At 35.9% G+C, this 24080-nt stretch overlaps 2 protein-coding genes and 1 long non-coding RNA gene across 3 annotated transcripts; all 3 read right to left on the bottom strand.

The window, feature by feature from the left end:
- Window positions 1-84: 84 nt before the first annotated feature.
- LOC104888436 (mitochondrial import inner membrane translocase subunit PAM16 like 2) lies at window positions 85-10649 on the bottom strand. Its single transcript, XM_010673408.4, has 4 exons — window positions 10389-10649; window positions 10193-10280; window positions 628-761; window positions 85-505 (listed from the first exon to the last, which is right to left on the bottom strand). The coding sequence occupies exons 1-4, from the start codon at window positions 10389-10391 to the stop codon at window positions 380-382; spliced, it is 351 nt and encodes a 116-aa protein (XP_010671710.1). The 5' UTR covers window positions 10392-10649; the 3' UTR covers window positions 85-379.
- A 2494-nt stretch (window positions 10650-13143) lies between these two features.
- LOC104888435 (hypothetical protein) lies at window positions 13144-15673 on the bottom strand. The gene is made up of 4 exons (XM_010673407.4): window positions 15310-15673; window positions 14967-15076; window positions 14756-14874; window positions 13144-13534 (listed from the first exon to the last, which is right to left on the bottom strand). The coding sequence occupies exons 1-4, from the start codon at window positions 15482-15484 to the stop codon at window positions 13444-13446; spliced, it is 495 nt and encodes a 164-aa protein (XP_010671709.1). The 5' UTR covers window positions 15485-15673; the 3' UTR covers window positions 13144-13443.
- Window positions 15674-18062: 2389 nt separating this feature from the next.
- LOC130590690 (uncharacterized) lies at window positions 18063-19161 on the bottom strand. Its single transcript, XR_008968538.1, has 3 exons — window positions 18922-19161; window positions 18790-18835; window positions 18063-18199 (listed from the first exon to the last, which is right to left on the bottom strand). It is a non-coding gene; the product is annotated as an uncharacterized LOC130590690 (long non-coding RNA).
- Between the last annotated feature and the right edge of the window lie 4919 nt (window positions 19162-24080).

Here is a 24080-nt window from a genome sequence, read left to right as displayed (position 1 = left end):
CCATGTTTTCTGCTACAGCATATGCCCAAAGTTACATTAGAGCATACATGCTTAACTCATTGTTTGTCCACGTAGTTTTGCTAATTCAGGCCAAATAACATGTTCATGTGTATATATAGAAAATGTGAAGTGCACCAATCAAATTATAGGACATCTTTCTTTAGAAAAGACGAGCTCTGGCCACTTGAAAGCAACTCCTCTCAAAAATTCTACGCAGCAAGTGGCCACAAAACTTTCAGATGGAACTATCGAAGGGATCAATCATGGTACACTAGCTACAAGAAAGAATGAATATAGTTCAAACATTACCATTCTAGCTATCAAGACTACACTGGTGCAAAATCAGCTTGGCTCAGGAGTGAAGATCCCAATGTGGTTTTCAGCCAGAGTTGCCCTGGCCTTTGTTTTGATATACACCTTCCAAATACTCCTTTGCTCTATGGACCTTTGATTGGAGGTAAAAGCTCCCTTGCTTAGCATTCCTCTCAAACAAAACATCGTATTTCTGCATAAATCCAAATATTGATGACAAGGAGATGTTCAGATTATCAACATATATTTCTAACTTGAATATCATAATTCTGATTTTGAGCAGATAAATTGTTTTAAAAGACAAAAAACACTGACATTTGAAATTTCTTCCCAAGCAGCATTCTCAGGAACTCCAAGAATTTGTCTTGCTTCTTGCTCGGTTATAGCTTTACTTGCTCTACGAACTGTGTTCTGCATTGCTTCTTGTGCAGCACCAGTTTTAGAGGCATCTGCAGTAAACAGTTCCAATAATTTTGTAAAACCATAATAGCTAGAAATGTTCGACAACATATATCTTTACATGTCTATATTTCTTCACATATATCCTAATATAAGATAGTGTAGTAGTCAAACAACAAACTGTCAAAATGACAAGCCTGTCTGAAGTTTAAAAATGCTAGATCTAATATACTCATGATGCAACCCTTGCCTAAGCTGTCTTTAGCATATAGATTGCTTTTTCAATATGAGAAGCAACGACAAACTACTTCTAGTCTTGGACAGAAGGCCTATCATAATGCAGCAGAAAGTAGCAAAGAGAGTTCGGGAGGAAGCAATAACAAGCCTGCTAGGTTTGTTTTACAGAATGGAGGAAAGAAAGTGGTAATTGGAGGTGCAGGAAGAATTGCAAGAAATTGGGACACATGGTCGAAACATGCTGGAAACTTGTTGGTTTTCCACCTCACATCAAGAATAAGGGAAAAACATTGCAGCTATTGCTCAAGGATATGAAGATTCTGCAGAAAATGTCACAAGCATTTCAGAGGAGCAATTTGCCAATTTAATGAAGCTCATTTCTGCTCAGCAAACAGAAGAGCCTTCAATTGTTGCAAATGTCGCAGGTACATGTCTTCTCACTTGTCCTACTTCCAAATGGATAATAGAAAGCGGGGCCACAGACCACATTTGCACCAATCTGGACTCATTCAGTTCATATAGTAAGTTCAACAAGGTTCCTAATACATTACAATAGCAGATGGCAAGCAAGTTGTTGTTGATCACATTGGCAAAGTTGATTTTGTTGGAGATATAATGCAAATAGAAGTTGTGGTATAGACTAAAAGGGCCATGTTGTATCTGAGAGTTCAGATTTATGAAACTTTTCAGTTACAAAGTCTATTCCACTCTGTTTTAAATGTGCTGTAACAACTGCTTATTTCTCTCCCCTAAATCTGTTTTCTTTCCTTAAATATAGAGAGCTTTTATGGATGATTTTTCTGGTTTAATTTGACAGATTTAGTTTGGCAGATTTCTCTCCTAAAATCTCTCTTCAGTTACACTTTGTTTTTGGCTATAAAAAGTGTTTGTTGTCCTCAGAAATTTACAGAAAAACATATATTCTTCCTCTCTTCTTTCTGATTTTCTCTCTCTAGTTCTGAGCATTTCTATGAGTTCTTAATTTCCCTTGTTTGAGTGCACATTAAGGGGAATAGCTGTGTAAAATCTTGGGGAGCAACGCCACTTCCGATTGCACCATAGTCGGGGCGAATTTTGCTTCTAAGACAGTGTTTCCAACACGTCACAGCTTCTATCACATTAATCTTTTTGGCCCACATTGTTATCCATTTTCTGTTTTTGCAGAGCTATATTTTTCTACAATTTAGAAGCAAAAATTTTCATTCATCTGCAATTTCATATCATGGATTCATCCTTGTTCAAAACTCTTCCTGATCTCTCCAAACTAGAAGCGCTTGATGGTACTAATTACAAGCGGTGGGCTCAAAAGCTCTTGATCTTCTTTGAACAACTCGAGGTTGATTACGTCCTCTCAACTGACTGCCCTCAGCAAGCCACTCCAGCCACTGCTACTGTTGATGCTACACATTCTGATCTAGATGGTCAGATCGCAAAATACGAAAAACACAACAAATTCGTTAGAGGTCATCTTCTGAGTCATATGACAAATGCCCTATTTGATCTTTTTATTAATAATAAGTCAGCAAAATCAGTTTGGGAGACCTTGGAGAAGAAATACGGGACTGACGATGCCGGAAAAAAGAAGTATGCCACTGGAAAGTGGTTACAGTTCAAGATAGTTGATGATAAGCCAATCATGGACCAAGTCCATGAGTATGAAAATCTAGTTGCTGACATCCTAGCTGAAGGTATGAAGATGTGCGAGGTGCTGCAAGCCAATGTCCTAATCGAGAAGCTTCCTGATTCATGGTCTAACTACCGCAACCATCTCAAACATAAGAAGCGAGATATGTCGCTAGAAGAATTAGTCAGTCACATGAAGATTGAAGAAGCCAACAGACTAAAGGATAAGGACTCTTCTTCCTATGAACTTTCTGTTAAAGCTAACCTTGTGGAATCTTCTGTTTCTAAGAATGACAGGTTCAAAAAAGCTACTGCAAACTTCAAGAAGAACAATCAGAATACCTCTGAGAAATTAGGAGTCCAGAATAAGAGAAATGGAAATTTCAAGAAGAACATCAATGGAAAAGGTGTGCTATGTATGTGGAAAACATGGTCATAAGGCTTTCCAATGCTACAACCGTCAAGATGCTGCAAAAAATGGACAGAAGCAAGACAAGAGCAAATCTCAAGCTCACCTAACTGAAGATCAGAATGAAATTATTGCTGCAGTGGCTGAATTGAACCTAGTTTGCAACAAAGCAGATTGGATCATTGACACAGGAGCTACCAAACACTATTGTGCAAACAAGGAGCTGTTCGAGACCTTTGAAGAAGCTGCAAACAGCGAGCAAGTCTTCATGGGAAACTCTAGCAGTGCTGAAGTCTTCGGTAAAGGAAAGATCTCTCTCAAATTAAATTCTGGAAAAACTTTAGCATTGCATAATGTGCTTTATGTGCCTTCCCTACGTAGAAATCTGATTTCTGGTGGACTCCTTAATAAGGCTGGAATTAAGTTAGTGTTTGAAGCTGACAAACTTGTATTGACTCGTAATGGGGAATATGTGGGGAAAGGGTACATGTCGGGGGGATTATTTGTCTTAGAGACTATCTGCGTTGTTGAGTCCATTAATAAAACTTCTACTTCTGCTTACTTGCTTGAGTCCGTCGATCTTTGGCATGGTAGGTTAGGACATGTAAACTATAATTCTTTGAAACGTTTGCAAAACATGTCTTTAATTCCTAATTTAGTTGGGAATGGCCAAAACAAATGTGAAATATGTACTGAGGCTAAACATTCCAGAAAACCTTTCAAGACTGTCACTAATAGACAAACTGAATTACTTGAACTGGTGCATACGGACTTAGCTGACTTTAAAAATACCATGAGCAGAGGCGGTAAACGCTATTACATTACATTTGTTGATGATCATTCTAGATATACGAAAGTGTATCTTCTGAGAACCAAAGACGAGGCGGAACAAAAGTTTTTAATTTTTAAGGCAGAAGTAGAAAATCAATTGGAACGTAAGATAAAGAGACTTAGGTCCGATAGAGGCGGTGAGTACGGAACAACCTTTTTAAAGGAATTTGTGAGAAAAATGGAATTATTCATGAGTTGTCTGCTCCGTACACTCCCCAACAAAATGGCATTGCTGAAAGGAAAAATAGAACTCTCAAAGAGATGATGAATGCTATGTTAATAAGTTCAGGCTTGCCAGATAACATGTGGGGGGAGGCTTTACTCTCTGCTAACTATGTGTTAAATAAAGTACCCCATAAGAAGCTAGATAAGACCCCTTATGAACTATGGAAAGGCCATGGACCCAACCTAAAATACCTAAAGGTGTGGGGGTGTTTGGCCAAAGTGGGTTTACCTTCCTTTAAACGGGAAAATGTTGGACCTAAGACCTTTGATGCTATATTTGTTGGTTATGCTGAAAACAGTGCTGCATATAGGTTCATGCGCATAAATGATAGATCAATGTGTGAATCTAGAAATGCTGATTTCTTTGAGCATGTTTTCCCTTTAAAGAAAAATGTTACTTCTCATGAGTTGCCCGTGTCCACTCGCACTTCCTCTTCTATGCCTTTAGTTGTTGTTGAAAGACGAAAAAGCGTAGAATTGAACTAGCTCGGGACCTGGTTCTTTGACTACCTTTCTGACTGAACTCAATGATGTGGATGAATTAGATGAACATGTTGTATGCTTTCACTTGTTTGAAGATGAGCCTAAAAATTTTGAAGAGGCTATGAGTTCTATTGATGCTAGTTTTTGGAAGGAAACCGTTAATAGTGAAATCGAGTCGATTACATCTAATCATACATGGGAACTTGTTGAGTTACCTAAAGGTAGCAAAGCTATTGGCTGTAAATGGATCTTTAAAAGGAAAAGAAAACCTGATGGTACAGTTGATAGGTACAAGGCAAGACTAGTAATTAAAGGTTTCACTCAAAAATTTGGTGTTGATTTCTTTTACACTTACTCGCCTGTGACTAAGATCGCCACTATCCGTGCTCTTCTTGCATTAGCTTCAAGTTATAAGTTGATTGTACATCAAATGGATGTAAAAACTGCTTTTTTGAATGGGGACTTAGAGGAGGAAATTTATATGGTACAACCTCCTGGTTTCGTAGTTCCGGGACAGGAAGAAAAAGTGTGTAAGCTAAAGAAATCTTTGTATGGATTGAAACAAGCTCCAAAACAATGGTATGAGAAGTTTCATAAAACTATTTTGAGTTTTGGATTTGTCGTGAATCGTGCTGATGCGTGTGTGTACTCAAAAATGTTTGGTCCAAATTGTGTGATTGTGTGCCTATATGTGGATGATATGTTAATTTTTGGTACACACATTGATGTTATAAATGAAACTAAAATGTTTCTTTCTTCTAAATTTGAAATGAAAGATTTAGGTGAAACTGATGTAATTTTAGGTGTTAAAGTCACCAAAACTATAATGGGTTCTCTTTGTCTCAAGCTTATTATGTAGAGAAGGTGTTAAAGAAATTTAACAGTTTTGATGTTGTGCCCGTTAAAACTCCTTATGATCCTAGCATTCACTTAAAGAAGAATAAGGGTTATAGTGTATCACAATCTGAGTATGCTAAGATAATTGGGAGTTTAATGTTTCTAATGAACTATACTCGACCTGATATAGCCTATGCAGTTAGTAGACTTAGTCGGTATACCATAACCCTAGTAAAGATCACTGGAATGCTCTTAGGCGTTTGTTAAAATACCTTAGAGGTACCATGGATTGGGGTTTGCATTTTGTTGGGTTTCCTGGAGTATTAGAAGGTTATTGTGATGCAAACTGGGTATCTGACAGTGATGAGGTGAGTTCCACGAGTGGATATGTATTCACTTTATGTGGAGCAGCGATCTCTTGGAAGTCTTCTAAACAAACTTGTATTGCCCGGTCCACTATGGAGTCCGAGTTTATTGCTTTGGACTTGGCCGGGCAAGAGGCGGAATGGTTGAGAAACCTACTAGCTGATATTCCATTGTGGGGGAGACCTGCTCCCTCTGTATCTCTGCATTGTGACTCACAAGCTGCTATTTGTGTTGCCAAGAACAGTGCTTATAATGGCAAAAAGAGACATATACATGTTCGACATGAATCTGTGAGATCTTTGATAGAAAGTGGTGATTACTATGGAGTATGTGAGATCTGAGAGGAACATAGCAGATCCATTGACTAAGGGACTAAACAGAAGACTAGTCCTAGATACGTCGAGGGGAATGGGGTTGAAGCCCGTTAGTTGAGGAATTCATGGTGGATACTCGGCTTTGTTTAAACAAGGCTTCTTGTGGACTAACGAAGCCATGGAAAGACTCATTTCTCTGTACTCTTCCCATTCCTATGACTTGTACAATTTGTGAGGTTAAGCTGTTTAAGCTTTTAATGAATTCATATCCCAGGGTTTGGGTGGTCCTATTGAGACGGACTTGATGAATTCACCGCCTTTATGTTGAGAGGTTGAGCAAAAGCTCTTAATGATTTCATATCCCAGGGTATGGGTGGTCTATGTGATAGGCTTGATGAAATCACCTACTTGAGTGTGAAGGTCTGGCCACCTTCTATGAAAAGACTTTGGCAAGTTTTTCCTAGAGCACTCATGAGCATCCCAAGTATAATGGCCATTGTTGGTAAGTTGGTTATCGCGGAACTCATACTGTTCAAAGGTGAGATATGTGTTGTTGGGAGTTATTTCTTGGTTAAGAGAGTTCCAGATTCGTTCACTCTCTTGATAAAGAAGTTGTCCAAATTTCACTATGTGTTGGTTCAATCGCTAGATACCAACACTTAAGTATCAAGCCTTTTAGATGCTCAGAACTGTTTTTGTTTTCCTTTGCATTAGTGGGGGATTGTTGGAGATATAATGCAAATAGAAGTTGTGGTATAGACTAAAAGGGCCATGTTGTATCTGAGAGTTCAGATTTATGAAACTTTTCAGTTACAAAGTCTATTCCACTCTGTTTTAAATGTGCTGTAACAGCTGCTTATTTCTCTCCCCTAAATCTGTTTTCTTTCCTTAAATATAGAGAGCTTTTATGGATGATTTTTCTGGTTTAATTTAACAGATTTAGTTTGGCAGATTTCTCTCCTAAAATCTCTCTTCAGTTACACTTTGTTTTTGGCTATAAAAAGTGTTTGTTGTCCTCAGACATTTACAGAAAAACATATATTCTTCCTCTCTTCTTTCTGATTTTCTCTCTCTAGTTCTGAGCATTTCTATGAGTTCTTAATTTCCCTTATTTGAGTGCACATTAAGGGGAATAGCTGTGTAAAATCTTGGGGGGCAACGCCACTTCCGATTGCACCATAGTCGGGGCGAATTTTGCTTCTAAGACAGTGTTTCCAACACGTCACAGCTTCTATCACATTAATCTTTTTGGCCCACATTGTTATCCATTTTCTGTTTTTGCAGAGCTATATTTTTCTACAGATTTTGGAAATGGTATTACACCTGAGAATGTGTTACATGTCACAGAATTCAAGTTCAACCTCCTATCCACCTATAGACTGTGCAAAGATATGCATTGTGAGGTGCTTTCCACTCCTGAATTCTGTTTGCTACAGGATCCATCACTTTACAACTCCCTGGTTCTTGGGAAGCTCACATCAGGGCTGTATGTTGCTACTGAAGATGTTAATAACCAGCAACATTATCTGAAGAAATCCACTGATTCAACTATTCTTGCTCAGTCTACAGATGCTAAGCTATGGCATCTCATGCCTGGACACATGCCTTTCAATAAATTGCATCTTGTTGATCCTAGTCTTGCTAATAATGAAGCAAGTGATACTATTTGTCAAGTTTATCCTAAGGCTAGACAGACTAGACTACCTTTTCATACTAGTTCTAGATTTACAACTAGTTGTTTTGAATTGGTGCAAGTTAATACTTGGGGACCACATAAGTCCAAAACTCATGATGGCTATTCTTGGTTTCTCACCATTGTTGATGATTTCTCAAGAAATACATGGACTTTCTTAATGAAGCATAAAAGTGATGTTGGTATACTTAGCATATTCTCGAACATGGTTCAAACTCAATACCATGCTTGTATACAATGCTTCAGAACACATTATGCAAAAGAATTTTGTGAGGGAGATATCTTAGATTTGTTTCACTCAAGGGTATCAAGAATCAAAAGACTTGTGCTCACAGTACTCAACAAAATGTTGTAGTAGAAAGAAAGCATAAGCACCTATTGGAGACAGCTAGAGCTTTGCTTTTTCAGAGTAAAGTTCCAGTTAGATTTTGGGGTGAATGCTTGCTATGTGCCACTCATCTTATTAATAGGATGCCATTACGCATAGTTGGTTTCAGTTCTTCATATGAAAAACCGAATGGAACTAAACTTAGCCTTGCTCATTTGAGGGTACTTGGATGCTTGTTTTCAGTTTCAACTTTAAAGGCTCACGGACCCAAGTTTGATCCAAGAGCAAGCTTTTGTGTCTTTCTTGGATATCCTCTTGATCAGAAAGCTTCTAAAGTGCTTTCACTTGAAACTGGTAAAATCATCATTAGGCGGGACATAATCTTTCATGAGCATCATCTCCCATTTCACTTTTCAACCAATCCTCAAAACACCACCTCACCTGTCTATCTACCTGCAGACACACCATTTACTTTGGATTGTGATCTTGATATCCCTAAACCTTTCTCTTTTTCTACTGACACACCAACACCTTCATCTACTTCTTCTCAGCTTCACTCACCACAAAATTCACTTAACTACTGTGAGCCAGCATCACAAAATCAGTCAGCACCACAAAATCAGTCAATTGAGCCAGAGCAAACACCACAAAAATAACCTCGACCATTGATACCGGGAACATGGTACGCGGCCTTCCACGTTCCAGGGGATGCGTCCCGGTACGCGGAACGTGGTACGCGGTCTAGGAGTCCATCTGGTTTACTCTAGAGGCTGCGTTCCACGTTCCCATTTCCATACCACGCTCCAGAACATTCTGCGTTCCATGTAACAATGACCTAGACACTCTACAAGAATTACACACAAACCTGCCTACCTAGACACCTATGTTTGCAATGCCCACAATGTTACTGAACATTGGTGTAACTTAGTGCAATTTCATCAGCTCCCTCCTCCTATGCAAGCATTCATTAATCACACAGCTGAGATCAGTGAACCTGTCAATTACTGGGAAGCTTCTCAACATCCAGGATGGATTGAAGCTATAAATAAAGAGTTAAGTGCTTTGGATGCTAACCATACATGGGATATGAACCTGTCAATTACTGGGAAGCTTCTCAACATCCAGGATGGATTGAAGCTATAAATAAAGAGTTAAGTGCTTTGGATGCTAACCATACATGGGATATGGTACCTCTACTTAAGCATAAAAAAGCAATAGACTGCAAATGGGTGTTCAAAGTCAAGCTTAAGGTAGATGGGTCACTTGAAAGGCTTAAAGCCAAGCTTGTAGCTAAAGGCTTTACACAAAAGTATGGCTTGGACTACAAAGAAACTTTCTCATCAGTTGTCAAAATGACAACTATAAGATGTTTTTTCTCTGTTGCTGCTTGTCATAAATGGTCTCTTCACCAATTAAACATCAATAATGCCTTTTTACATGGCAACCTTCTTGAAGAAGTTTACATGAACGCACCAGATGGCATTTCCAACCCCAACAACCTTGTTTGCAAGCTCAATAAGTCCTTGTATGGCCTTAAGCAAGCCTCAAGGCAATGGTTTGCCAGGCTACATGATGAGTTGGTTCAGCAAGGTTATAAACAGTCTCAGAATGACTACTCTTTATTCTTAAAACAGGCAAACAGCACAACTCTTCTCTCACAGTTGCAGCCATCTACCGATCTACGTAGATGACATCATCCTCACTGGTTCGATGAAAGAGTGAGATTATGAGATTAAAGCAGCATCAAATTCTTCTTTCTCTCTCTATTTCTCTCTATTCAATTTTCTCTCTACATTCATCATAGAAATGAAAGAAGTTGTGTAAAACTTCTTTAAGGATCAAATCCCGTTTACATCAATTGCCCTTGTAGCTCTCTCTACCCCAAACGAAAACTATACCCCTAGAAAAAGTCGCAAATACTCCATAAGCTCCATTTAGGAACCCACTTACATATCTACCATCCCATCTGATTCTAAACCAACCCATAAAAAACATATTTACCCAATATCATACAGAATTGGATAACAATTGGGAAATTTTCATCAAGCAATAATAATGAATTGGGTAAAATCATATTGTTTGTAAAAATCAGAAGATTAAAAAAGTAAAAATTGTAATGAAAGAAGAAAACTTACTGACAATAGCTTGACGATAAGCTTGACTAACTGCACGAATTAACACCCCAGAACCCACCACAAGCAATTGGGCGATTATTCTTGCTGCCTGTCATCATATTAATCAAAACAAATTACCCAAAAATTAACAAAAGATAACAAAAAAGAGAGAATTTTCCTGCGAAAAGAAGGATTTAATTGGGAGTGAAAAAGATACCATTTTTGGCTTTGATTTATCTCTCTCTTTCAATCAGTGAGCAAATTTCGTAGTAGAATAGAACAGAAGACGATATAAAATCTCAAAGATTGTTGAAAGTTAGAAGAAGATGGATTATAAATATAGGTTTTTTTTTTTACAGTTTTCTCTTACTTTGATGTTCTTCTCTTCGTTTTACTAGTGTTCTGGTGCGAAACTTGGCGAAAGGGAAGCGAATAGAGAGTTAGAGACTATAGATGTTGGCTTACTGAGCCGGCGCGCGAGGGTGGAAAAGAGTTGATTTTATATTTCGTTTTTCATGGCCAGCCCTTCTACGAGGAGGGACGGTTTATCTCGGAGATGTACAAACTTTGAATATCAAGTGACATTTTCATAATAAAGGTCATTGATATTAAGTCGTACTCCCTCCGTCTTAAAATATAATTTCTATTTCTCTTTTTTCACGGTAATTTATGCAAATAGAATTTAAGAAGGATAGTAAAGATTTTTTGTTTATTTAAATAAATATTCTATGAGAAGAGACGATTTTAGGGGAGAGAATGGATAGTAATTGGTGAAAGAACATTTATTGTACACATTTTGGTTGAATAAACAAAGAAAAAAATAAAATTCAAGAAGGAAATAAATGATGGGACACGATTTTTCTAGACAAATTACGGAAAAATGTGAAACTAAATATAGAAATGGGAACTATATTTTGGGACACTCAAAATGAAAATGGGAACTATATTTTGGGACGGATGGAGTATGAGTTTGATATTGGCCATATTTGAAAAATGGCCTTTTCATTGGCTATTGATTTTTCAATTTGGTCAAACAGTAAAAAAAAGTGTTTGATTATTGATTTTTTGGTTGGTTAAAAAGCTGGCTTTTAAGCCAAAATGAAAAAATTGTCTGAGTATCTCTCTCTTAAATCATTTTATTTTGTTGGGAGTTAATTGTATTTAAGTAGTCAATGCTTCAATGTTTTTTTGTGTCTTTGCTCACAAGAAACTGCTAAAAACCATTCTTCGTATCTTTGATTTTTTGTTCTAGGAAAATTCTTCGATTCTTATTTTTAAACTCTGTACTTTGAATTTCGGGAAATTTATATAAGGGAACTTTGTACTTTGGCTATTTTTCAAAATGATCCGCGCGTTCTTGCTTCAGATAACCCCAACTTGTAAGACGTAATTAAACTTAACGATATCCAGGACACATTATAATAATATACAGTCTTATATAACTACTTACTACAATTTTCGTTTCTTTCAAAAAAAATTGTTTGTATAACCTAATATCATAAATATAAAAAAATTAGAAAAAAGTGAAGTAAGAAAAAATTATAATGTGTTTATTTGAATTTTCAAAAGTTAAAGTGGATTGCAATCAAGCATCTTAGTTGTGGCTGGTAGGTGGTCTCCATAAATTTTTTTGACACATTGAATATAAGCATATGTTGTATCAAATATTTTAAAAAATTTGTTATGTAATGTCGTAATGATAAGGATTCGACTTTTAATATAATGTTCAGGGTTCAAAACTTGGCCTCTTAAAATTTTCGTCCAAGATCAGGAGGTAATTATATGTTATAGGATTATTTACCTATGTGACGTGGTCTCCCAAACTGTTAACTTCAATGACAATTTTTAAGTTCATAAATCATAAATATCTAAAAACATACCTTCTAATGTGCGAGTCATCATAAAAAATGATATAACCAAGGATGTCTTGGCTTTCGTGACTCATATGGATTAAAAAAAATCATAAAAAATGTCATAAAAGGTTGACTTATATAATTTCCCATAATTTATTGCTCCATAGTCCATTGTAACATCTTTTTATATTTTATTGGTAAGAAAAATATACTTCACGTTGAGCGAAGATGGATCATTCATCACATAAGTGTTGGATACTCTGCGAAGGTTACCAAAACTAGCTTTGATACTCAAGACCGCGGCCCGTAACAACTAACAAGTGGCTGATCCAATAAACAACTCACTGCAGTCGAACATGCCCTGGCCGACAAGTGCTAGCTCAAAATTCACAATTATTTAGAGGTACTCTTATGTTGACGTTTTGATCAGTTTTGTATTTGACTTTCTATTCATATTTCCTTTGTTTCTTTTTGGATGCAATAAAAAAATATTATTTGTGAGATATAAATATTTCTTTATTAAATTTAAAACAAAACGGAGAAAGTATATAACTTTTGTAAGTTCTCACTTTTTTTTAGCTAAAAAAACCATAAAAACGTCATCTGTTATATTTACATATAAAATCCCCTCAAAAAAAAATAAAATATTTACATATAAAAAGTACCAAATATAACTTACATAGAGACATTGACATGTCAATAAATTTTCATTTTTTTATAGTGGATGACTCAAAATTGAAGGATGATAATTCTCAAAGAGCCGTGAATAACAGCCAGTTTTCCGTGACAATTTCTAGTGGGTCGTGAGCCTTTGACTTTGTTGTATATGACGACAATTTATATGTGCACATAGTTAATAGCTTGTTCCTCCCTTCTCATCACAACACCACTATATCATCCCCTTGTCAACCCTTTAACTCGCCCTCATTTCCTATTATTAAGGTGATTTGATTTTTATTACTCCCCTAATCCATTACCTCTAATTCAAGCAAACCTTAAAAAGCCTATAAATTACAATATGGGTCTATAAACATTAGATTTGAACCCTAATCGAACCAATAATGTGTCTAATTGGACCCATACCCCTACAACTCACAATAATCACAATTATTTACCATATTGGAAGATGAAAACACCATTTTCCCTTTTACTACATGAGGAATTACAAGTAGAAGTAATACATTAGCATAACAATTGACATCTTCTAGTTGTTCTGATCGCCGAGGGGATCCCTAAAGCCTAACTTATTAGCAACAACATAACAGCAAATTATTAAATTTGGTTAACTCGAAAGAAACATCCTCGAGTTGAAAGAGCACGAAGCTATGAACAAACAGGCAGCTAACAAGACAAAGACCTTAGCTTCAGCATGATACTTAACCAACAACGTTACATGAAACCACTGTGTCTGTAAGTAAATCAGGCCTTGTGAACTCCTGGTTCTTTGACAATGGTCACTGGGATATGAGCGTTACTCATCACATAATTCGCCACACTCCCCATTATAATCCTGCAAAATTTTGGCCAAATTTACAAATTCAATATGTTAATTAAGGAATAATTCCTTTAACCAAACTAAAGGCTGTAATTAAATACATGGGCTGACAAATGAATAGCAAAGAACCTTCGTATGTGAGAAAAAATTGCGTGGTGATCTACTTTCTCCGTTTCATAATACTCGCTATACTTTTCATTGTGGGAAGTTTCACATTACTTGCTACACTTCCTTTTTGGGCAATAAACTCTCTCTATCTCTCTCCTCTCACATGAGTCCCTTTTTTTTTTACTCTATACCTCTCTCTTCTCCAAAAATTGCCTAGGAGTCCGTGAATTGAAAAGTGTAGCGAATAATATGAAACGGAAGAAGTAATTTTTGCATGAAGTTTTTCAATTTATTGGATCGTCTAGCTTTTGAAATAAACCACATAGATTATACCCATATTTCTTCCCATTGGTACGTACTATAAACTGCAAAATGATACATCATCTTAAATATTTTATCGGCATCAGATGAAAAGGGGAGTTAGGTAGTATATCTTAAGAACTCTTCTTATAACGTTTTTGGGCATCGATGCAAGGAGTTTTGGCTACCACAAAGGTTGTTATATACCAAGTTGGATTCAAATAATTGGATATGATCAACACTTTGTTCCATGTACAGCCTATGCCAATTATCCCACCTCCTTAACAATGTTTGATATGATGAACTAGACCGTCACATGAGATGTGATAGTTCTCGAGTCTCAAAACTGAGCTATCCCACAATCTTACCTCTAAACCACAAATAATCTGAACATATCGATACACCAAGATCCACACCCGACCTAGACCCATACTATTCAAATTAACCCGTCTCAAAACCGTACCAGCTAATGAGCTAAACTACTCTCTAATCCCCATGTGTGATTTGTCTTCCAATACTATTCTAAGCAATTGGCCAATCTTTGTAAAATAATTCTCTACCAAAAAAACCCTAACATTAAAAAATGATCTTTTAGTTCACTTAAAAGCCAAAAATTGATCTGATCTCGTAGCAACCACAAATTCCAGAACTCACAATATAATAATACTCCACAATATCACTCTCCAATTAGGATCTATGAAACAATAAATTATAATTTCCCAAAATTTATAAGATGCAAAAAAACATGCATCCAAATCATCTCCTCCAATACAAATCATCCAACTAATAAATTCTTAAATGAAGTGAAATTATAAAAAATAAACATACCTTTTAAGACCAGTAAGTCCCCTGCTACCCATGACTAAAGTATCCAATTTCAGATCTTCAATTGCTTCCATCAGCTTCTCTCTTGCATCTCCCCAGTATACTTTTGCTACTATAGTAATCTTCATTAATCCCAAAAAAAAAAAAACCCCTCAATTTTCACAAAATAAATTATCATACTAAAAATAGTAAGTCCAAAAAAATAAATTATTACCTCTTTTTGACGAGAAGCAGTATCACACATATCAAGAACTTCAATATCAGTCTGAACATCGTATTTCTTCAAAATATTAGGATCTCTGAACTCCACCAATGGAATAAGTGCTGCAAACAATCAAATCACAATAACAACTAACATATCAATCACCACATTAAATATATAAGATGTGACTGATCTAGAGGTGGTGATTAAATTATCACATAATAAGTAGAGTTACATTAAAATAATCAAGGTTGGAGTAGTTGGTTGTCTTTTACAAGGTGGGATCGCCAATTTCCCCCTTTGCGACGGATATTTAGGTGAACTTAAAAAAAAAGAAAGAAGTAGAGAGACATACGAGAACCAGATTTAGCCCAAAGAAGGTGGCGAGATTCATCATGAGAATGAGGTTGAACATGGATGATGTATAAGGTATCACCTTTATCAGCTAAGTTATCTATAGCCCATTGAAGAGCACATTTGCTGCTCTTTGAGAAATCAACTGCTACTCCCAATACTTTAGCTCCTGGCATCTTTCTTTGTTTTTAATTTGCTTGATTTTTGATATCTGATTAATTTGATTTTCTCTCTCCAATTCCTTTTCTGAATGAATGAATGAATGGATATCTGATATTTGAGTGTTTATAAGTGAAGAAGATGGGTTTGTTTTGTTACTTCTTACTCTTGTGTTGTTCTAGATGCTTTGCTTTAGCTTAGTTTGGACACGTTTTGACCTTTTTGCGTGTAAGCAAAAGCCAAAGTTTATTCAATTTATTCTTGTTTATCTGATTTTAAGAAAATTTATTTGATTTTGAACTTATTAGATTTTATCTCTATTATATAAGTCAATGAAGGAAGTATGGTGTCCTCTTTTGAAATGACTAAAATATCTTTAATGATCTAATTAATGAAATGAAAAAAATTACAAAAGCAAATTATTTAAAAATTCTCATTCCAACTTGACATTTAAAACAAGTTTAAAATGGTATATGCATCAAATACTTCAATCAAAAATTAAATGGACAAAATATTTATACTTTATAAAAAAAGATGGCATACATAATGTGCACATGAAAAGTCTGAATCTTCACTACCTTTGATACTCTTTAATTCAGTTAAAGCAACTCATTATTTTTGTTTTTTCTAGTTCAATATTCATTCACAAAAAATTAATGTTAACCATCACTCACAACCTTTTTATTTTTTTACATTAAATATATCTAAATTCATCTAACTGTTGAACTTTTAACATTTAAGTTTAATCATAAATAAAGTACGAATGGAGTATCTAATAGAATAACAAATTTTGAAATTAACGCACACATTGCGTGCATATGAAGGCTAGTTAGTCTTTATTGGACTTTATATGAGTTTATCTGATCTCATTTTATGAGTCTATTGAAACTTATTTTGGCGGAACTGAATATATTTGAACTTGTTAGACGTTATTAGTCCATATTATACCTTATCTAAACTTATTCATTCTAATAAAAAGTGCGTGAACTGAGTAGGCCCGTAGACTTCAAAAGTTATATACTCCATCCGTTTCCTAAAGATCTTCCCTCTTTCCATTTAAGGGTGTTTCCAAAAGATCTTCCCTCTTTTGCTTTATTCCTTATTTGGCAAAACAAATTTCCCTATTTACCCTCTCATGTCACTATCATATGGTCCACCATTACATTATTAATTCAATTTTACTCCCTTTCTCTCTCCTACTTTAACCCCTTTTTATTTGTTTATTTATCTTAACCCCTTTTTCTCTCATACTTTACTCACACCATGCCCCACACAACTTGATTTTCCTTGGCATCTGTAGGAACAGTAAGTGGGAAGATCTTTAGGAAACGGAGGGAGTACTTGTATATATGTATATAACATAGGTCCGAGAATTAAATTTCAATTAGAAGTTAAAGAATTAAGTTACATTTAATTGAATCATTTTAATGGTAAATAACACGTACTCTAAAATGAGTGGAATTCCATGTAAGAGCTTTTTAGACGAGTGTCTATTTACTTTAGAGTTGACGAAGTATTCATTAATGCTATGTTTGGATAGCAAGATTTCATTTCAAATCCTGGATTTGGATGAAATCTATTGTTTGGATGGCATGGAATTTGAAATTATGGAATTTGTCCAAATTCTTATCAAAAGCCTATATTAATAGAATTTCAAATTCAAGCTATTACCTTGTCATTTGAAATTCTCTTCTCAAACATATCCCAACTCCATGAGTAAACCCACACTTTGTAATATTTATTTCTCTCTCCTTTAGTAAACCCACACTTTTTCTCTCTCTCCTCCATTAAACCTCTATTTCTCTCTCCTCTATCAAACTCTTTTACAAAACAGTGATTAGGAATTGAAATACAAACTTTAAATTCCAGATTTCAATTCCATTATTTGAAATGAAATATAAGTTTCCAAACACTACCTAAAAGGTATTGATTTAGATATTTATAATGAATTATACCTTAATAGTATTAGTAGTATTTTTAGTTATTGTTATTTTATTTTTTTAATGTATAGCTTTTTTACATACGAAACTCAAGATTAGAAAATGATTGGGGGGAGGAAATTAAAGCAAAACATGGGCCGTGGAAAATGGGGATTCGTTCGTTCATTCCGATGTGTTGCAATTGTTTACGGGTCAGTAATCACGTGATGTCTGTTTACTGTGCACGACATTTTCACTTGGAATTGGATACCTACATACCTTATCATTTCCACTGGAAAGGAATTTGGCTAAATACTCCCTTCATTTTCTTTTTAATCAACCCATTTTTTTTGAGTTAAGTACACAGGAGGGTACTCAACTTTGATGAAAGTTCCAGTTAAGGTACTGAATTTTCATTTGTACCAGTTAAGGTACTCAAATTGGACGGCCGTTAGTCTAAGGGACTAAACTTTGTTTGTTGCCGTTAACAGCCCCTAAATTAAAAGTAAAATGTGACATGGCAATAAATACATGGTGACGTGGCACTAAAATACGAAATGACAGTTAATTCAGTACCCTTTAATTCAAAAAAGCCAGCGAAATTCTTCAACGGTAACAAATGAACATATATATTTAAAACTGAACCATATTAACAGATATATTAACATTCAAAAAATCATCTCTCTCAAGAAATCAGGAGCAGCAAAAAATAAGAACTTCCACAACACGAAAAATTTCTGATATTGGTGTTCTTCCATCAGCAGCAAAAAAAAAATCAAATTCATCACCTTCCATTAATCAGGTACAAAGCAACTGCATTAATGAAAATTAAACCTAATGTTAATTTTTTTGCCCTTTTTTACCAATATGAATTTTAATTCATAGTATTTTGTTCACCTAGGCAGCATAATGTCAAGAAATAGCTATGGTGGTTCCATGCCCCCAATTCCCAAAAGATGTCATTGTGGGTTTGTTGTAACCAAAATCAGAGCCTGGACAAGGGACAACCCTGGTAGAAGGTTTGTAGCATGCCCTGACTACGATGCTGAGACTGATACAAGGGGGTGCAAGTTATTCAAATGGTGTGATGTTGAAGAGCCTATAGAGTGGCAAAAAAATGTGATTTTGGGGTTAATGGAGGAGAAGCAGGAGCTTAGAAGGGAAGTGATGTTGCTGAGGCACAATTTGAAGACAGCAAATGAGAAGGCAAGGAAGAGTGAATCAAAATATATCATGCTGAAAATGAAGAAGGGTGGATTTATGTGTGTTAGGCTTGGATTTGTGTACTCCTTGTTGTTCTTGTTTGTTTATGGTACAATATATAACTATGTAAGGGGTTTATTTAGGACTCTAATTACTATATCAAGGCATGTAGTAGCATATATTAATTAAATATAAGTTACCTTTCAACTATTTTCTCCTTTGCATCCTTCTAGCCATTGCTAGGTCCTGAATATATATAAACAAACTAATTCAGAATACATGTGCAGATTATAAGTTAAGAAAATGTTAGCTAATTCAATCAAATCACATACCTGTAAGGCTTGGCTAGTTATTGTTTGTGAAGCTTGTGAACCCCCTGGTTGTGATTGGCTAAATGAGTATTCTTGGCTGAATGAATATATGGTCTGCTCACCCTCATAATCTGAATAACATGCTACTCTTCTTTGTGGGATTGTGTGATTGAGGGGTTGAGTAGGTGGCTGCTGTGGTGGCTGATGTTGCTGTGGTGGCTGCTGTGGTTGGAGAGTAGCAACTCTTTGGTAGCCACTTGGGTAGGTGTATACACCTCACCTCTATGGTGCATGGGAGGTACATTCTGTGCACGGCTACTAGTTGACTCACTTGCACCCATGCGCACAGACTCTGTAGGTACATTCTTGCAACCTCTCTTGTTATGCCCTTGAACACCACATAGGCTGCATGTCATTACTGAGCCTGTTTTTTTCAATTTCCCTGAACTTGTAACTTCTCCAGCTGCCTTCCTTCTCTTCACTTGGCGCCTATTGTGCACTTTCTTGAGTTTTGGTGCATTTACCAAAGTTTCTGAACTAGGCCACTCTTCGCTCCATTTATAGGCTCCAACAAGTAGTCATATGCCTTCAAATACACTGATTTGGTGAAGAATAGGTTAACATAATGTTCTGGTTGATCAACTTTGTTCCAAATTGCAACCACTACATGTTTGCATGGAATCCCACTTATTTGCCATGTATTACAGCTGCAAGTTCTAGCTTCCAAATTCACAACATATTTTGTTTGTGTTGCCCCTTCTCTCACCCCATAAGAGAACCCCCCATCCCAGAATGCATTCCATTCCCTAGCACCAATCTTGTGCTTCTCAACTTGCTGTTGTATTCTTGGACACAACAGCATCTCTTTCTTCCCTATTTCATCCCTCTTCTTGTGTAGCCTCTCCATTATCCCCTCCCTTATGTCTTCCAACATAGTAATTATAGGTTTATGCCTTGAGTTCAATATGTAGGCATTGAAAACCTCACTCATGTTGTTATCCACACTATCACAACAAGATAGAGAGTGCAGAAGGCTCTACACCATTTCTTGTAGTTCCTATTTAGGAGATCATCAGCAGCTGCATTAGATATTATCCTCATCTTCTCTAAGTTAAGGAAAAATTCATTTTCTGTGGTGCTCTTAGCCATGATCCAGAACTGCTTCCTATACTCTAAGCCACCACCAAACACCCCTCTGAAGTTACAATAAACATGCTTGCACATACCCTACTCTCAGCTTGGGGAAACACATCTGACACAGCCTTCAATAAACCTTTCTGCTGATCGACATGAAAGTGTAACCAGCACCTTCATTTGATAATAAATCCTCCCCTAAAAATGTCAAAAACCATGTCCAACTAGAAGTTGATTCAACCTCTACTACTGCCCATGCAATTGGGAACTTTGGTTGTTCCCATCCCTCCCAACAGCAACTAAAAGTTGTCCACCATAGGGTCCTTTTAAGAAACATCCATCAAGAGATATAAAAGGCCTACATCCAGCTATGAACCCCTTTTTCAGTGCCTCAAAACAAATGTACATTCTTTCAAAAATATTTCCATCCATCTTAATTATCACTGTATTACATGGGTTACTTTTTTTTATCTCTGCAGCATACCTTGGCAGCAAGGTATATTGCTCCATATACTCCCCTACAATCAAACTTTGCCCCCTCCTCCTAGCTCTGTAAGCTACACCTCTACTGACTAATCCCCCACTCTAGCCAGACTGTCTCTATTATATCTTGTAGCCTCAGATAAGGATTTATTTTGAACTTGCTCTTGTAATTTTTACAATCCAAGTAGCTGTCATGTTTCTGTTTTTAGGGGCTCTTCCACAAGTGTGCTTGGGCACCAAGGTTTTCACCATAAAGTTTCTCTTAAACTTCTCCAATGAAGCCCAAATTCTCCAAGGACATCCTTTTTCCTTGTTCATGCATCTAGCACCTACCCTGTTGGGGTCATTCCTAGTGAATGGTAGTTCTCTCCAATCTCAATTGAGTAGTCAATTAATGCTTTTCTGAAAGTCTTTGCATTCTCAAACTGTTGTCCTACAAAAAACTTACACTCAACTCCAACATCCCCTCCATCTACCCCTTTGCTGCAACTGGCTGTTATTTTTTTTGAAGGTGCAGCTTCTAAGTACCCATACTCCTCATCTTCATCTTCACTATGACTGTCAAGATCAGTATCACCTTCAAAGTCACCATCAAACAGATTTTCTCCTAATCCCTTAGTTGCAGATACTCTTTTTAACATCTCTATTTCTTCATCATAAGACTGTTGTTTTTTCTTTTCATCACTGACTTTGGTCCTGTCACTAACTAATTCATCATCATCCTCATCTGTGCCTTCTGTATCATAGTCTATATCTACATGGGGTTGGGGTCTAGTATGGTCAGTATTTTGAGGAGGGACCAATGCCTCATCTCCATCACACAACAATTGCACAAAGGACCCTTCACCACCTAAGGACCCTTCACCACAATGAATTGACCCAACTCCACTCCATCCATTACCCACCCAAATGGCCTAACTATTGCATGTTCTGTGTACACATGTACAAGCTTGTATTGTAAAAGTAGTGCTAAAAATGGATCAAATAATTGCTTAGCATAGCCCAAGAATCTAATACCAGTACTAAAGTCTTTCCTAGGATCAACAAAATGCAGCTTAATGATGTTATTATAACCCAAGTTGTCTATGATTTGTTTTACATATGAAGCATCAACATTATCGGTAAGTTTTCAAACACACTTACTGACCACCTTCGTATCTAATGTCACCATGTACAAACCACTCTCCACCATGGTGCACACTTATGCAAGGTTTTATTTCCATAAAATCTGTCATACAAAAATTTATATACTAAAGTAAGTGCAAGGAATGGAAGAACACCAATGATATTGTAGGATCCATAAAACCATTCATATAAATTTATATAGTAACGAGTAAATAGCATTCATTACTACAAAAATTGGCAAGCTCCAACCAATTACATAACATACTAAAGTTTTTTTGGAGCTTGCATTCATATAATATAAACAACAAAACAAATCTGTCATAGCAGTGACAACCACCCTAAACAAAGCCAGTGGCTGTCACATTCTACCCCTCCTATAGCTATGACAGAGGCAAAACAAACTTAACCCAACCCAAAAAAAAAAACACCAACATCCTTCATCTTCAATCCTCTTTGAACAACCATGGAAACCCATCAAAGTACTGAGTCATGTCCTTGTTGATCCAAGCATGGAGGTCCCTCCCATTGTTGTAGATAATATCATCTATTATCCACTTCTCAATGTGCCTACGATCATTAAGCCAGAAATAAGGACAACTCCCATAAGTTCTGAGTCTCCACCAAAGCCCCCATTTCTTACAAGTCAGCTCAAGCGAGTACTGATCCTCCCACCTTACCCTAGAGAAAATGTGGGTCACTAGGATATCTTGATTCGAACACAAAGGGTGTGCATGGGTAAAAGCTTCCATGCCTAGTCATTAATAGAAACATAAAAAATTAATTAAATTTCACTTAGCCCTAATTTGTATAAATTATACTTTAAGTTTAACAACTAAACTTCATAAACAATTAACACTCACACAATCTGCAAAACCCAAATCCCAATTACAAAAAAAAATTATTTTACTAAACATCAAACCCTAAGCGTCATCAACATGCAACAAACAAATCCAACAAAAAATAACTTAAACTAGTTCCAAAAATCGCCTTTTTAAACAAGAAAACAACCAAAAATATCCTTTTTGCTCCAGTTACACACAACAACCAAAAAGGTAACCAAAAAGTACTAAAAAGGAAAACAAAAGAAATAAATGAAGTTCTGTAAAAAAAAATAAGGAGTAAATGAAGTTCTGTACAAAAAAAAGGAGTAAATGAAGAAGAATATACCTTCTTCTGAAGTCTCTGTAATTCTTGGGAATTTTTGAGGTTTTGGTGTTGGCCACATACTATGATTATAAATGGCGTAAATGAAGAGGACAAAGAGTTGCAGTGATTTAAATAAGGAGAGTGAAAGAAGGAAAGTAAATATGAACAGTGAAAGAAGGAAAGTAAATAAAGACAAAGAATACAGAGAGTTGAGATAAATACCCGCGAAATAAACCGCCTAATTAGAAGTAATCATTAGGTGGCGTTTCGTGTTGCACACGCGCCTAGGAAAATGTACCAAATGGTGCATTTGACAGAAATTCACCCAAAAGTAACGGCCATCCAATTTCAGTACCTTAACTGGAACTTTTGAAAGTTCAGTACCTTAACTGGAACTTTCATCAAAGTTGAGTACCCTCCTATGTACTTAACTCCATTTTTTTTAGTCGTTTTTTTTAATCTACATATTGGTGCTTTTTTTTATTTTTGGTAACATATCACATCTATTTTCTTCTCTTTTTCCACCCATATCATTTACTTTTTAATATTTTAACCCACTCTTTTGTCTCTCTCCCACACTTTTCAGTTTCTCTCTCCACCTTTTCAGTTTCTCTCTCATACTTTTGTACTTCCTCCTTGATTCTTCCCAACAAGTGAAATGAGTAAATCAAAACGAAACGAAGAAAGTATGAATAAGATTGTCATTATTTGTGATCTGTACGGTTTATTTTTCCTTGTGATAAATGATAATCTTTTAGTTTCTCGTGAATTTCTATTCAAATTCTTGATTTTTTTTTTGAATTTTTATTGAGAAATTTGAGTGTGGGTTGGCGGCTTGTGATCATGTTATTTTAGGACTGTCCAATTAGTCTTCAAAATCAATTAAGTGAATAATCCTTAATTATTTGCAACTGCATTTTCAATATATTAGGGCAGAAATTGAACTGAAATTTACTAATTAAGATTGAAATCTACTGATTAACACTTATTATTTTGACCTCAACTTATATTATTTTAAATGAAGTGAAATGAGATAAATTATGTATTCGTAGGGTGATCCATGTCAAATATAGAACTTTGAGCCAATATATGGAGTAAGGAGGCAAGCAAAAACAATTAGTAACAAGTACTTCTTGAACAATTTTAAAAGAAGTGATCAGCGAGATTTAGTATTAACTTAATTTGTTCATAACTCGTTCCACATTGAGCGAGAATTTATGGAAAACTAGTATTTTTAGCCTGGGCGATGTCCCGGGTAGTTACAATAATCATAAGTATATATTATTACTCAT

The sequence above is a fragment of the Beta vulgaris genome, chromosome 3 (genome assembly GCF_026745355.1).
Source record: "Beta vulgaris subsp. vulgaris cultivar EL10 chromosome 3, EL10.2, whole genome shotgun sequence".
NCBI lineage: Eukaryota > Viridiplantae > Streptophyta > Magnoliopsida > Caryophyllales > Amaranthaceae > Beta > Beta vulgaris.
Note: the sequence above shows the minus strand (reverse complement) of the source record. Positions and strands in the feature narration are given on the sequence as shown.